At 41.6% G+C, this 17,196-nt stretch overlaps 1 protein-coding gene across 4 annotated transcripts in view; it reads right to left on the bottom strand.

The window, feature by feature from the left end:
• The window catches only part of ULK4 (unc-51 like kinase 4), a 696,865-nt gene that overhangs the window by 659,182 nt on the left and 20,487 nt on the right, over positions 1-17,196 (bottom strand). For all 4 annotated transcript variants that reach the window (XM_025376619.1, XM_025376622.1, XM_025376621.1 and 1 more), the window contains one exon: positions 613-712. In XM_025376619.1, coding sequence (XP_025232404.1) covers positions 613-712 — 100 coding nt within the window. The remainder of the gene's footprint in view (positions 1-612; positions 713-17,196) is intronic.

The raw sequence follows: 17,196 nt of genomic DNA, 5'->3' as shown, positions 1-17,196 counted from the left end.
TAAACAGAAGTACACTAACAGTAGTACTTCATAGTAGTTAATAGTAGTACTTAGTAGTGGTTATTACATTTTTTCCCTGTTAAACTCTTAAAATTTTGAAACTAAAAGCCCAGATAATATGTATTTAGTCACCTTTCTCCCTGTATATAGTCCTAGAAAGCTGTATGAAGGAATGGCTATAATTTGTTATCTCTAATTATTTGTTGGTTCATCTTTGTACTTTTTCACATTGCTTAAAATTTTAGGAGGTACAGTATGCTTTTCACAAAAACAAAAAGATACTTTATAAATGTATTAGCTAATTAATAGCTAGTCAACTTAAAATGTTCGTTTTTATTCCTTGGGAAAATATTTTTGATAAATTAATCACCACTTTAAAACATTTCTAAATTTTTATATATGTAATGTAATAATACACCAAAGTAAACCCAACCCAGAATTGAATTTACATAATTCTTTTTCCCAAACATCTTTGCTCTTCACCCTTCCCTAATATCCACAGAGCAATAGATTTTCAAGTTAACATAGTAAATAACATCAAAAGTAACAAAACTTACAGCATGTTTTTTTTCAATACTATATTCATAGCACTTTTTACATACTCTTTCTTACCTGTGCAGAGTTCCACCACTAGCCAGAGATGATTGCTGGTTTCATACCATTCATGAAAAGTTACAATATTCTTGTGTTTAATTTCATGGGTGAGACGGACCTATAAAAACACAGAGCATTTACTCTAAAAAGAAATACCTAAAACTCTTACATCCACTGAGAAAAACCTAAATATACAATTGGTAAGTGGATAAGAAAATGGTGACATTTATTTGGTGGAATTCTATACAGATATTAGAAATCATGGTTATGAGGGCTAGTCACACAGAAAGACACTAACTTAAAAATAAACTTTTTTGGCCATGCACGGTGACTCACACCTCTAACAATCCCGGCACTTTGGGAGGCAGAAGTGGGCAGATGACTTGAAGTCAGGAGTTCAAGAGCAGCCTGACCAACATGGTGAAACCCCGTCTCTACTAAAAATACAAAAATCAGTTGGGCGTGACGGCACACGCCGTTCAGTAGCCTGAAATTCAAGCTACTTGGAGACTAAGGCAGGAAAATTGCTTGAACTCAGAAGGCAGAAGTTGCAGTGTGCTGAGATGGTGCAACTGCACTCCAGCCTGGGTGACAGAGCAAGACTCCATTTCTAAATAAATAAATAAATAAATTTTTTAAAACTTGTGTAATACTCTTTTGCATGTCTCTGTAAATATAAATTTGCAAAAGAATTATTTATAGAAAAATGACCAGAAGATATTCACCAACATAGCTACTGTTATTAGTGAAACTGCTGGTGTTTTTTAATTCTACTTTTCTCTGATTTTCTATTGGCTATACTAATACACACTACTTTCACAGCCAAGAAAGAAAAAATAATTTTAAAGGGAAAAAATTTCTCCTAAGTAAACATAACCTACCTACTCAATAATACAATAGTTAACTAAGTTGTATTATCAACTGACAAAATATTGTCAACATTAAAATGTATACTTAATTTTATTACATAGAGGAATGAGTGTTATAATGTTAATTGAGAAGGGCAAAAAACAAAATTATACCACGACTAAACCATTAAAGAACAAACTCAGAAACTAGAAGGAAACAAACCAAGACATGAGCAATGATTATCTTCTTTTTTTTTTTTTTTTTGAGAAGGAGTCTTACTCTGTCATCCAGGCTGGAGTACAGTGGTGCAATCTCGGCTCACTGCAACCTCTGCCTCCCGGGTTCAAGCAATTCTCTGCCTCAGCCTCCCAAGTAGCTGGGATTACAGGTACACACCACCATGCCCAGCCAATTTTTGTACTTTTAGTAGAGATGCGGTTTCACCACGTTGGTCAGGCTGGTCATGAACTCCTGACCTCAAGTGATGCACCCGCCTTGGCCTCCCACAGTGCTGGGATTACAGGTGTGAGCCACTGTGCCCGGTTTAGCAATGATTATCTTTAGGTGATAGGACAATTGCCCTTTTTTCTTCTATTCATTTTTCCCTATTGTCCAAGTTTCTACAGTGAAGTTGTATTTTTTTTTTTAATTTTTAAAAGAACTCTCAGAAGGATTCTACAATCTACTTTTAAAAATATTCCTGGTCTGGACACCCCAAACCTCACACGGTGGAGTACACCCCTGAGAGGAAGCTTCCAAAGCAAGAATCAGACAGGTACACTCGTTGTTCACCAGTATTCTATCTTCTGCAGCCTCTGCTGCTGACACCCAGGCAAACAGGGTCTGGAGTGGACCTCAAGCAATCTCCAACAGACCTACAGCTGAGGGTCCTGACTGTTAGAAGGAAAACTAACAAAAAGGAAGGACAGCCACACCAAAACCCCATCAGTACATCACCATCATCAAAGACCAGAGGCAGACAAAACCAGAAAGATGGGGAAAAAGCAGGGCAGAAAAGCTGGAAATTCAAAAAATAAGAGCGCATCGCCCCCTCCAAAGGAACTCAGCTCATCGCCAGCAACGGATCAAAGCTGGACGGAGAATGACTTTGACGAGATGAAAGAAGAAGGCTTCAGTCCATCAAACTTCTCAGAGCTAAAGGAGGAATTATGTACCCAGCGCAAAGAAACTAAAAATCTTTTTAAAAGAGTGGAAGAATTTTTGAGACGGAGTCTCGCTCTGTCACCCAGGCTGGAGTGCAGTGGCCGGATCTCAGCTCACTGCAAGCTCCGCCTCCCGGGTTTACGCCATTCTCCGGCCTCAGCCTCCCGAGTAGCTGGGACTACAGGCGCCCGCCACCTCGCCCGGCTAGTTTTTTGTATTTCTTAATAGAGACGGGGTTTCACCGTGTTAGCCAGGATGGTCTCGATCTCCTGACCTCGTGATCCGCCCGTCTCGGCCTCCCAAAGTGCTGGGATTACAGGCTTGAGCCACCGCGCCCGGCCGAAACTAAAAATCTTGAAAAAAGAGTGGAAGAATTGATAACCAGAATAATTAATGCAGAGAAGGCCATAAACGAACGGGCAGAGATGAAAACCATGACACGAGAAATACATGACAAATGCACAAGCTTCAGTAACCGACTCGATCAACTGGAAGAAAGAGTATCAGCGATTGAGGATCAAATGAATGAAATGAAGCGAGAAGAGAAATCTAAAGAAAAAAGAAGAAAAAGAAATGAACAAAGCCTGCAAGAAGTATGGGATTATGTAAAAAGACCAAATCTACGTCTGATTGGGGTGCCTGAAAGTGGGGGGAAAATGGAACCAAGTTGGAAAATACTCTTCAGGATATCATCCAGGAGAACTTCCCCAACCTAGTAGGGCAGCCCAACATTCAAATTCAGGAAATACAGAGAACGCCACAAAGATACTCCTTGAGAAGAGCAACTCCAAGACACGTAATTGCCAGATTCACCAAAGTTGAAATGAAGGAAAAAATCTTAAGGGCAGCCAGAGAGAAAGGTCGGGTTACCCACAAAGGGAAGCCCATCAGACTAACAGCAGATCTCTCGGCAGAAACTCTACAAGCCAGAAGAGAGTGGGGGCCAATATTCAGCATTCTTAAAGAAAAGAATTTTAAACCCAGAATTTCATATCCAGCCAAACTAAGTTTCATAAGTGAAGGAGAAATAAAATCCTTTACAGATAAGCAAATGCTTAGAGATTTTGTCACCACTAGGCCTGCCTTACAAGAGACCCTGAAGGAAGCACTCAACATGGAAAGGAACAACCATTGCAAAAACATGCCAAAATGTAAAGACCATCGAGGCTAGGAAGAAACTGCATCAACTAACGAGCAAAATAACCAGTTAATATCATAATGGCAGGATCAAGTTCACACATAACAATATTAACCTTAAATGTAAATGGACTAAATGCTCCAATGAAAAGACACAGACTGGCAAACTGGATAAAGAGTCAAGACCCATCAGTCTGCTGTATTCAGGAGACCCATCTCACATGCAGAGACATACATAGGCTCAAAATAAAGGGATGGAGGAAGATTTACCAAGCAAATGGAGAACAAAAAAAAGCGGGGGTTGCAATCCTAGTCTCTGATAAAACAGACTTTAAACCATCAAAGATCAAAAGAGACAAAGAAGGCCATTACATAATGGTAAAGGGATCAATTCAACAGGAAGAGCTAACTATCCTAAATATATATGCACCCAATACAGGAGCACCCAGATTCATAAAGCAAGTCCTTAGAGACTTACAAAGAGACTTAGACTCCCATACAATAATAATGGGAGACTTCAACACTCCACTGTCAACATTAGACAGATCTACGAGACAGAAAGTTAACAAGGATATCCAGGAATTGAACTCATCTCTGCAGCAAGCAGACCTAATAGACATCTACAGAACTCTCCACCCCAAATCAACAGAATATACATTCTTCTCAGCACCACATCGCACTTATTCCAAAATTGACCACATAATTGGAAGTAAAGCACTCCTCGGCAAATGTACAAGAACAGAAATTATAACAAACTGTCTCTCAGACCACAGTGCAATCAAACTAGAACTCAGGACTAAGAAACTCAATCAAAACCGCTCAACTACATGGAAACTGAATAACCTGATCCTGAATGACTACTGGGTACACAACGAAATGAAGGCAGAAATAAAGATGTTCCTTGAAACCAATGAAAACAAAGATACAACATACCAGAATCTCTGGGACACAATTAAAGCAGTGTGTAGAGGGAAATTTATAGCACTAAATGCCCACAAGAGAAAGCTGGAAAGATCTAAAATTGACACTCTAACATCACAATTAAAAGAACTAGAGAAGCAAGAGCAAACACAGTCAAAAGCTAGCAGAAGGCAAGAAATAACTAAGATCAGAGCAGAACTGAAGGAGATAGAGACACAAAAAACTCTCCAAAAAATCAATGAATCCAGGAGCTGGTTTTTTGAAAAGATCAACAAAATTGACAGACCGCTAGCAAGACTAATAAAGAAGAAAAGAGAGAAGAATCAAATAGACGCAATAAAAAATGATAAAGGGGATATCACCACCGACCCCACAGAAATACAAACTACCATCAGAGAATACTATAAACACCTCTATGCAAATAAACTAGAAAATCTAGAAGAAATGGATAATTTCCTGGACACTTACACTCTCCCAAGACTAAACCAGGAAGAAGCTGAATCCCTGAATAGACCAATAGCAGGCTCTGAAATTGAGGCAATAATTAATAGCCTACCAACGAAAAAAAGTCCAGGACCAGATGGATTCACAGCTGAATTCTACCAGAGGTACAAGGAGGAGTTGGTACCATTCCTTCTGAAACTATTCCAATCAATAGAAAAAGAGGGAATCCTCCCTAACTCATTTCATGAGGCCAACATTATCCTGATACCAAAGCCTGGCAGAGACACAACAAAAAAAGAGAATTTTAGACCAATATCCCTGATGAACATCGATGCAAAAATCCTCAATAAAATACTGGCAAACCGGATCCAGCAGCACATCAAAAAGCTTATCCACCATGATCAAGTAGGCTTCATCCCTGGGATGCAAGGCTGGTTCAACATACGCAAATCAATAAACGTAATCCAGCATATAAACAAAACCAAAGACAAGAACCACATGATTATCTCAATAGATGCAGAAAAGGCCTTTGACAAAATTCAACAGCCCTTCATGCTAAAAACTCTCAATAAATTCGGTATTGATGGAACGTATCTTAAAATCATAAGAGCTATTTATGACAAACCCACAGCCAATATCATACTGAATGGGCAAAATCTGGAAAAATTCTCTTTGAAAACTGGCACAAGACAGGGATGCCCTCTCTCACCACTCCTATTCAACATAGTGTTGGAAGTTCTGGCTAGGGCAATCAGGCAAGAGAAAGAAATAAAGGGTATTCAGTTAGGAAAAGAAGAAGTCAAATTGTCCCTGTTTGCAGATGACATGATTGTTTATTTAGAAAACCCCATTGTCTCAGCCCAAAATCTCCTTAAGCTGATAAGAAACTTCAGCAAAGTCTCAGGATACAAAATTAATGTGCAAAACTCACAAGCATTCCTATACACCAGTAACAGATAAACAGAGAGCCAAATCATGAATGAACTTCCATTCACAATTGCTTCAAAGAGAATAAAATACCTAGGAATCCAACTTACAAGGGATGTCAAGGACCTCTTCAAGGAGAACTACAAACCACTGCTCAGTGAAATAAAAGAGGACACAAACAAATGGAAAAACATACCATGCTCATGGATAGGAAGAATCAATATCGTGAAAATGGCCATACTGCCCAAGGTTATTTATAGATTCAATGCCATCCCCATCAAGCTACCAATGAGTTTCTTCACAGAATTGGAAAAAACTGCTTTAAAGTTCCTATGGAACTAAAAAAGACCACCATTGCCAAGACAATCCTAAGCCCAAAGAACAAAGCTGGAGACATCACGCTACCTGACTTCAAACTATACTACAAGGCTACAGTAACCAAAACAGCATGGTACTGGTACCAAAACAGAGATACAGACCAATGGAACAGAACAGAGTCCTCAGAAATAATACCACACATCTACAGCCATCTGATCTTTGATAAATCTGAGAAAAACAAGAACTGGGGAAAGGATTCCCTATTTAATAAATGGTGCTGGGAAAATTGGCTAGCCATAAGTAGAAAGCTGAAACTGGATCCTTTCCTTACTCCTTATACGAAAATTAATTCAAGATGGATTAGAGACTTAAATGTTAGACCTAATACCATAAAAACCCTAGAAGAAAACCTAGGTAATACCATTCAGGACATAGGCATGGGCAAGGACTTCATGTCTAAAACACCAAAAGCAACGGCAACAAAAGCCAAAATTGACAAATGGGATCTCATTAAACTAAAAAGCTTCTGCACAGCAAAAGAAACTACCATCAGAGTGAAAAGGCAACCTACAGAATGGGAGAAAATGTTTGCAATCTACTCATCAGACAAAGGGCTAATATCCAGAACCTACAAAGAACTCAAACAAATTTACAAGAAAAAAACAAACAACCCCATCAAAAAGTGGGCAAAGGATATGAACAGACAGTTCTCAAAAGAGGACATTCATACAGCCAACAGACACATGAAAAAATGTTCATCATCACTGGCCATCAGAGAAATGCAAATCAAAACCACAACGAGATACCATCTCACACCAGTTAGAATGGCAGTCATTAAAAAGTCAGGAAACAACAGGTGCTGGAGAGGATGTAGAGAAATAGGAACACTTTTACACTGTTGGTGGGATTGTAAACTAGTTCAACCATTATGGAAAACAGTATGGCGATTCCTCAAGGATCTAGAACTAGATGTACCATATGACCCAGCCATCCCATTACTGGGTATATACCCAAAGGATTATAAATCATGCTGCTATAAAGACACATGCACACGTATGTTTATTGCAGCACTATTCACAATAGCAAAGACTTGGAATCAACCCAAATGTCCATCAATGACAGACTGTATTAAGAAAATGTGGCACATATACACCATGGAATACTATGCAGCCATAAAAAAGGATGAGTTTGTGTCCTTTGTAGGGACATGGATGCAACTGGAAACCATCATTCTTAGCAAACTATCGCAAGAACAGAAAACCAAACACTGCATGTTCTCACTCATAGGTGGGAACTGAACAATGAGATCACTTGGACTTGGGAAGGGGAACATCACACACTGGGGCCTATCACGGGGAAGGGGGAGGGGGGAGGGATTGCATTGGGAGTTATACCTGATGTAAATGACGAGTTGATGGGTGCTGACGAGTTGATGGGTGCAGCACACCAACATGGCACAAGTATACATATGTAACAAACCTGCACATTATGCACATGTACCCTAGAACTTAAAGTATAATAAAAATATATATATATATATATTCCTGGTCTGGCCAGGTGTGGTGGTTCACGCCTGTAATTCCAGCACTTTGGGAGGCCAAGGCAGGCAGATCACAAGGTCAGGAGATTGAGACCATCCTGGCTAACATGGTGAAACCCTGTCTCTACTAAAAATAAAAAAATTAGCCTGGCATGGTGGCGGGCACATGCAGTCCCAGCTCCTCAGGAGGCTGAAGCAGGAGAATGGCGTGAACCCGGGAGGCAGAGCTTGCAGTTAGCCAAGATTGCGCCACTGCACCCCAGTCTGGGCAACAGAGCAAGACTCTGTCTCAAAAAAAAAAAAAAGCAATTCCTGGTCAATGGCAGTGGCTCATGCCTGTAATCCCAACACTTTAGGAGGCCAAGGCAGGAGGATCACTTGAGCCAGGGGTCCCCAACTCCTGGGCCGTGGACCGGTCCAGGTCCATGGCCTGTTAGGAACCAGGCCAGACAGCAGCAGGTGAACAGTCAGCAAGCAAGCATTACTTCTTGAGCTTGCCTCCTGTCAGATCAGTAGCAGCATTAGATTCTCACAGAAGTGCAAACGCTATTGTGAACTGCGCATGGGAGGGATCCAGGCTGCCCACTCCTTATGAGAATCTAATGCCTGATGATCTGAGGTGGAACAGTTTCATCCTGAAACAATCCCCACCCCATGAAAAAACTATCTTCCACAAAACCAGTCCCTGGTGTCAAAAAAAAAGTTGGGGACCAGTGCCACAGTTTTATATATATAAACATATATATAAACATAGAAATTGACCCTTCTAATCTTAAAGCTTGAAGCTTACATCTGTTTTATTTGAACTGCTTCCTCAGGAAAGGACCCCCCCCGCAAACCTCTCAAAAAGTATCAAGGAACTGAAGCTCACCAGATCACCATACCCAGACAATCAGGCGCCAGGCCCCTGATTCATCATGATTGCTTCCTTTCACCTCCAAAGGTCTGTTTTCCCACACATTGCTATGTTTCTTTCCTGTTATATGAACCCCTAATTTTAGTCAGTCAAGGAGATTGGTTTTTGAGACTGAGCTCCCATCTCCTTGGCAGCAGCACCTGATTAAAGCCTTCTTCCCTGGAAATAGGTGTCATCTCAGTGATTGGTTTTCTGTGTGGAAAACAGCAGGACCTAAACCAAACCCCTGGTGTTTCAGTAACAGTTTTAACACAAGCCTGAGCAATATAGCAAGACCTCATCTCCACTAAAAATTTTTTTTTAATTAGCCAGGCATGGTGATGCATACCTGTAGTCCCAGCTACTCAGGACACTGAGGCAGGATAGCTGGAGCCCAGGAGTTCAAGGCTGCAGTGAACTGTGTTGCACCACTGCACTCCAGCCTGGGCAAGACAGCAAGACCCCAACTCCAAAAAAAAAAAAAAATAGAAACATCCTTACTTATTTTCTGTTCGATAAGTATCTAAAAAAAAAAAAAAAAAAAGAAACATCCTAGATGAATCCTAGTGTCATCAATTCACCCTATTGTAAAAGGTATCTTTACAATAAGCACACTGATCTTAAAAATGTACATTTCTGTCAGATCATAAGAATACTCGTGCATAAAAAACAAATAATAAACATGCAAAAGCCTATCTGTTAAAAAATACTAAGTTGTTCTGGAGGTTTTGCTTTCTCCTTTTAAAATTCCACTAAATACGAAAAATAAAACCACAAAAATGTGTGCATTACTAGCAAACCATCAAGATCCAAAATTGCTGACAACTAACAAAGTACTTTCAATCCTGTCCTTTTTTTTTTTTTTTTTTTTTTTGAAACAAGGTCTCACTCTATACCCAGGCTGGAGCACAGTGGCACAATCATGGCTCACTGTAGCCTTCATCTATTGGGCTCAAGGGATCCTCCTCCTCCCTCAGCCTCCAGAGTAGTGGGGACCATAGTTGCACCACTACATTCGGTTGACTTTTTTGATTTTTTGCATACACAAGGTCTCACTTTGTTGCCCCAGTTGGTCTTGAACTCCTGGATTCAACCAATCCTCCCACCTCAGCCTCCCAGAGTGCTGGGATTACAGGTATGAGTCACTGTGCTCAGCTTTAAAAAATAAATAAATAAATAAACTTTTTTTTAAAGTTACATCCAAACTCTACTACCACTTAACACAAACAGATGAGCCCATATATACAGAGCTCCCCATTTTTAAAATGAAACACTCTGTGAACAACTAGGTGGGCTCATACCGTAGCACAATTAGAGGAAAATGGATCCACATAACTTAGAAGACAGAGGAGTTAAAAAACAGAAAGCAGAGTGACCAAGAGAAAATTTAAGGAGCAACTTGCAAGAAACTACAAAACTAAAATGAAAAACTTAGCCAGGCATGGTGGCACATGCTTGTGGTCCCAGCTACTAGAGAGGCTGAGGCAGGAGGATCCCTTGAGCCCGGGAAGTCAAGGCGCAGTGAGCCGTGATCACATCACTGCACCCAGCCTGAGTGACAGAGAAAGAAAGAGGAAGGAAGGAAGGAAGGAAGGAAGGAAGGAAGGAAGGAAGGAAGGGAGGGAGGGAGGGAGGGAGGGAGGGAGGGAGGGAAAGAAACTGCAAAACTAATAAGGCCACCAAAGAATAAGGAAGACCATCTGGTGTCCATGTTTAAGGACTCCCACTGATTCAGGCACAGGAAGGGGGAGGTCCTGATGAAAAATAAAGGGGACATGGCAATTACAACAGAATCACCAACAGAATCTGGGCCCCAGCACTTCCTTCCAGCACTCCTCATCATTCAACATACGCCCCATGCCCACTCTTCTAAATGCTGGGCCAAACTGCCTCTCAAAGTCTTGCCCTCCACCTTTACCTCAACCACCTATCTATCCATGGTTACTCCACAACCTACAGTGTTCAATGTGGGAGCGATGTGCCACACAGGGCTACTCAGAACTCAAAAAGTGGCTTGTCTGAACTGGGATGTGCTACAGATGTGAAATACACACAGTATTCTGAAGACTTCATACCAAAAAATAATAAACAATATCTCAATAATAGTTTTTATCGGCCAGGTGCAGTGGCTCACGACTGTAAACCCAACACTTTGGGAGGCCGAGGCGGGCAGATCACTTGAGGTCAGGAGTTTGAGACCAGCCTGGCCAACATGGTGAAATCCTATCTCTACAAAAAATACAAAAATTAGGCGGGCATGGTGGTACATGTCTGAAGTTCCAGGAACTTAGGAGGCTGAGGCAGGAGAATCACTTGAACCCAGAAGGCAGAGGTTGCAGAAAGCCTAGATCGCACCACTGCACTCCAGCCTGGGTGGGAGAGCAAGACTTCATCTCAAATAAATAAAAAAATAAATAGTTTTTACCAATTATATGTTGAAATGATCGTACATTGTGTACACTGGTTTTAGAAATATATTACCAAAGTTAGGCTGGGCGCGATGGCTCACGCCTGTAATCCCAGCACTTCGAGAGGCTGAAGTGGGTGGATCACAAGGTCAGGAGATCGAGACCATCCTGGCTAACACAGTGAAACTCCATCTCTACTAAAAATACAAAAAATTAGCCGGGCGTGGTGGCGGGCGCCTATAGTCCCAGCTACTCAGGAGGCTGAGGCAGGAGAATGGTGTGAACCCGGGAGGCGGAGCTTGCAGTGAGCCGAGATGGTACCGCTGCAAGACTCTGTCTCAAAAAAAAAAAGAAAGAAAGAAAGAAAGAAATACATTACCAAAGTTAATTTCACCCATTTGTTTTTCATTTTTCAATGTGGCTACTAAAAAATTCAAAATTAGATTTGTGGCCCCCATTATATTTTTATTAGATGGTGTTGCTAGACTTTTACTAAAAACTGCATTACCAACAAAATCTCTTTCACACATCCTAGCCTGTGACAATATACACACACTTTCCAGCTTGCTCCCACGAGCATTCCAATTCTGGTTAAACTCAACCAACCCTCCACATACTCTGCAGCTACTCAAGCAGGTAAAGCAGAAGCTCCTCAAGCATGTAAAGCAGAAACAAACGGTGCTGCCTGATTTACTTTAAATGTATGATCACAAATCTCAAATGGCCCAAGACAACCTGCTCTTCAAGTGACCATTCACACCTCTTCTTTCCTCTCCTTCCTAACTCCTAACTGATGACTTTGCTTATTTCAGGGAAGGTAGAACCAAACAGAAGAAAACTTTCTCAGGCTCCTGGCGTGGAGTCTACCAACTTGCATCTTGTACCATACCCTGCCTCCCCTCAGTTACCCATGCTCCTTCCAAAAGTCAAAGCCTCCCCTTGTATATATGATCCCAACCCCCTCAAACTTCACTTATATTACTTTCTGCTCTCCACATTATGCTGAGTATTTTTCCATTGCTAATAGACCATTTCCATCAGCATACAAACATGTTGCAATTATTATCTTTACGGAAAAGCTGCTAGTTGCTTACCTAAATCTTTAATAACAGAATTCCTATATGACAAAAACAGCCTTGTGCCTGTCCAGAAAAAGATTTCTCCCGCTCCTGCCCAGACAGGGGACACCAACAAGATGTTAACAGGGTCAGTAGCTCAGGTTTCCTGGAAAAAACTTAATGGGGTTTATTCAAGGTAACCCCGTGGCACCTCCTTTCTTCCCCTTCCTCCCTGGAAAGCTGACATGGTAACTAAAGCGACATGGCCATCCAGCAACTGTGAAATGGCCTTGCACATAAGCCAAGTTAAATAAGGATAGGAGAGAAGAATGACAGGGAATTGATGACATGGTAGAATCAGTTTGCAAGTGCAGTTTCCTTTACATGAGAGAAAATAAACCACCTATTTTAATACATGTAATTTCACAGGAGGATGAGGCAGGAGAATTGCCTGAACCCAGGAGGTGGAGGTTGCAGTGAGCTGAAATCATGCCACTATACTCCAGTCTGGATGACAGAGTGAGATCCTGTCTCAAAAAAAAAAGGAAAAAAAAAAAAAACATGTCATTTCAGATCTCAGGAGTCAGAGGTAACTCCTGATAACTCTTTCCATCTCAACCTCCTGTCTCCATCCAGTTATCATCCCATTTCTCTGCTCCTTGATACAGCAAAACTCCTTAAGGATGGCCTCTACCTTCAGTCCCTCTTTTTATAAGAAGTGTACTTATTTATTTTTGTAGAGATAGGGTCTTGCTATGTTGCCCCGGCTGGTCTCAAACTCCTGGCCTCAAGCAATCCTCCCACCTCAGCCTCCCAAAACACCAGGATTACAGGAACGAGCCACTAAGCCCAGCTCGCTCCCCCGTAAACATATTCTAATTCCAGCTTTCATCCCCACCACTTTCTGAAACCACTCTCTTCAAGGTTATCAGTGGCCTCTCCATTGCCAAATCCTCAGTTCTCACCTTATTAGCAGCATCTCACACAAGTGGTTTATCTCATCACCGTATACTACTGTCTTTATTTGACCTCTATAACATCCCATGATTTGGCCAATATTTTTAGTTACAGAGAACAGAATCTATTCTGGCTAACAAAAGGACTTATAAGGGGCCTAGATAATTCCAGAATTAATGATGGAAAGTTCCTGAAACAGAATCTAGGCTCAATTTCTGGAAAGAGTTCCCAAACCACACCATAAAACTGAGCCACCAGAGGAGCTCCTATCTCCATCAGAACATTAAGGAATCAAGACTCTGCCATCACAGCTATCACAGCTGTCAGCTGGGGTGTGGTGCTGCCTCTGCCACCAGTAGGAAGCCACCACATCCAAACCATACTGCCTCTGCCTCAAGATGTGCTGGCAAATGGATGCCTTGAGGCCTTTACCACTTACATCAGTTTGGAATCCAAGTGTCCTTCTACTGCATCTAATTAATTTAATCACAATCCCACCTAGAACTCTGGCTGCAAAGAGTCTGGGAATTGCAGTTTGTAGCTCCCCAGAGCCTGCAGAACAGGAGAACATGCCAGAATGGGTGATAAGCAAACCAATCCACAGTTACCCACACTCTCCAGCTCCCCTCCTCTCTCACTGGATGCTCCCTTTCACTCTCCTTTGCTGGGTCCTCCTTCTCCTTACACTTGCTAAATGTTACAGTGAAGGTCCTGAGTCCTCTTCTATCTTCCCTCACATTGGCCTAATGTCTTATGCTGATGACATATTATTTTGACACATAAAGATACACAACATTTCCATCCCTCCAGAAAGTACTTTGTGCCCATTTCCAGATGTCTTCCTTAAATTTACATCTCCACCCTGATCAACCCCCTAAACTGCAGACTCAAATACCCAATGTCTTCCAATGGGCACCCAAAATTAAAATGCCCGAATCCATTGTTTTCCTAGTCTTTTTTCCCTCAGTGTTATCACCATCCTTCCAGTCATGTAGGCCAAAACCCTAGGATAATCATTGACTTCTCTTTCACACCTCACACCCAATCCACGACCAAAAACAATCATCTGTACTCTACACATGTATTCAGACTCTTCATTCATAGAAAGTCAAAACCAGCAAAATTAATCAGTGGAGTTAGAAGTCAAGATCATGATTACCCTTGGGTGGGAAGAAAGAGACTGGCGGGGGCAGGAAGGGCATCTAAAATACTGCTCATGTTATTTCTTGATTATGTGCTGGTTTCACTGGTGTATTTGTTTTATGAAAATTTAAGCATACAATTATGCTTTCCTGTATGTATATACTTCAGTAAAAAGATTCACTCAAAATGGAATACATTTTAGTAATAAAGGAATAACTACAATACTTGCAGTAACACAGGTGAATCTCAATAACATCTTAAGGAAAAGAAGTGTGACACAAAAAAGTACACACCACAGGAACCCATTTACTTGAGGTTCAAGAACAGGCAAATAATCTACAATGATAGAAGTAAGAACAGTGCTGGGGGCAGTGTTGAAGATGACATCTGGAGAGGTCAGGAAGCACTTTCTGGAGGAATAGACAGACTATTTCTTGATTTGGATGTTACATGACTTGCATACATTTTTTAAAAGTCATTGAACTATACACTACACTATTCAGGTGTGCCTAAGACCTCAAAGATCCCGGAATTACACTAATGCCTGTACTAGATATTCCTCATTCTCTTGGAATCCAGTACATTTCCCAATAGTACTTGTTCTACTTGGAAAGGCATCAGTTTACCATGGTAGTGAAATTTTCCCTGGGGTTGTGCTATCCACCCTTATGGCCAGCATTTGTAGTGTGTGTCACAAGTTGTATTCTCATGGTGAGATAGTTTCTCTGTTGTGATCAGGTTTCCCTGTTGCAGTCAAAGCAACAAGTGATTTAATCGGGATAAGTTTTACAGAAGATGGTGGCATTTGTTCTGGATCCTGATAAGCCTAAAAAGTGTCACAAAGCTTCTTGTCTGAAAATTTCTCCCACAGTGTTCCTACTGCAGTCTTTGAATATTCCCTATTATCCATTCCCCTGAATTAAGCCTTTGACAGATTCCAAAATGCTATCAAAATGTGATCACAGAAGGGGATGATACTTCAAGGAAAATGAATTTGTTACATTAGCTAGACACATCATCCAGCAGGGTCCTAAAATGAAGGAACGAGAGACAGGTAAATTATGACACCTGAAAGTGTGGTTATGAAAAGGTCCAAAGCAAGGGAAAGTACTGAGGAGGACTGTCAACGCGACAACTGAGAACAGCCAGTGGGAAGCATGATGGTAAATGCTATATGGAGAAGAGGAGAAAAAAGGCCATGAAGTCAAACTCTTCCTTATATGTAATTTTTTTCTTGGCCTACCCTGCTGGCCTCCTCAACTGGAGAAGGGGCATAGGTACCATGATCCGACAGATCTGAACCAACTGTAGATCAGGATAATACTGACATCATAGGCAATTGTGAGAAGTGAATGCACCCAGCACAGTGGCTGGAACATATTAGATATACTCAATAAATGGTAGCATATGATGAACTTCTGCAAAGGAAAAGAGTAGAAATGCTTCTGCAAGGTATGGGACACAGGAGTTTCCAAGAGCTAAGACCCCTAAAAAGCAGCGACTTGGACAACCATTTGAATGGAGTGTTCATACATGCCTTGATTCCTCTATCTCACCTATCTAGCTGAGCTACTATCTAGCTCAGAAGTACAGGATCTGCCTCTGACCGATCATTTCGCCCTCTAACACAGCAGACACTCAACAATACGCTTTTGTTGTTGAAGCGAGTGAATGGATCTTGGGAAAGAGAGAGGCTTCCCCAGCCTCTATAAATCAGGAATAAGGCAGACAGAAAACAGTGGCCTTTCTATATCCATTAAAACTCTTGGCCGGGCGCGGTGGCTCAAGCCTGTAATCCCAGCACTTTGGGAGGCCGAGACGGGCGGATCACGAGGTCAGGAGATCGAGACCATCCTGGCTAATACGGTGAAACCCCGTCTCTACTAAAAATACAAAAAACTAGCCGGGCGAGGTGGCGGGCGCCTGTAGTCCCAGCTACTCGGGAGGCTGAGGCAGGAGAATGGCGTAAACCCGGGAAGCGGAGCTTGCAGTGAGCTCAGATCCGGCCACTGCATTCCAGCCTGGGTGACAGAGCGAGACTCCGTCTCAAAAAAAAAAAAAACAAAAAAAACAAAAAAAAACTCTTGCACATGCTGAAACTGCCCTCATCCTTCTTTCCCACACATGACCCCACATCCCTCTTCTCAACTCTCTTCCAGTTCGGGGTATTTCCCTCTCCATCTACGCGTTCGCTATGTATTTCTTGTTCCAGGGGTAACTATGACATAACAGACATCATGAAAGAATATTTAAGCCAGGCACAGTGGCTCCCACCTATCATCCCAGCATTCAGGAGGCTGAGGTGGGCAGATCACTTGAGGTCAGGAGTTTGATGGCAGCCTGGCCAACATAGTGAAACCCCGTCTCTAATAAAAATACAAAGATTCACTGGGCATGGTAGTGTGCACCTGTAATCCCAGCTACTCAGGAGGCTGGGGCCGGAGAATCGCTTGCACAGGGGAGGCAGAGGTTGCAGTGAGCCAAGATCACACCACTGCACTCCAGCCTGGACGACAGAGTCTGGACTCTGTCTCAAAAAAAAAGAAAGAGTGTTTATTAAGTGGCAGGCACTATACTAAATATCCTACTATCTTAGTGAAAGCTAGATATGTCAACAAAATACAAGCAAATTGAATTCAGCAGTATATTAAAAGGATTATGCACTGTAACCAAGTGGGTTTATTCCTGGAAAACAAAGATGGTCGAACATATGAAAATGTAATATACCACATTATGAAGGGGGAAAAAAAGTATGATCATCTCAATTAATACAGAAAATACACTTGGCAAAATTCAACAACCTTTAAAAAAAAAAAAAAAACTCCACAAGCTAGAATAGAA

Source organism: Theropithecus gelada, chromosome 2 (genome assembly GCF_003255815.1).
Source record: "Theropithecus gelada isolate Dixy chromosome 2, Tgel_1.0, whole genome shotgun sequence".
Taxonomy (NCBI): Eukaryota; Metazoa; Chordata; class Mammalia; order Primates; family Cercopithecidae; genus Theropithecus; species Theropithecus gelada.
This window is presented reverse-complemented; position numbering and strand designations above follow the sequence as displayed.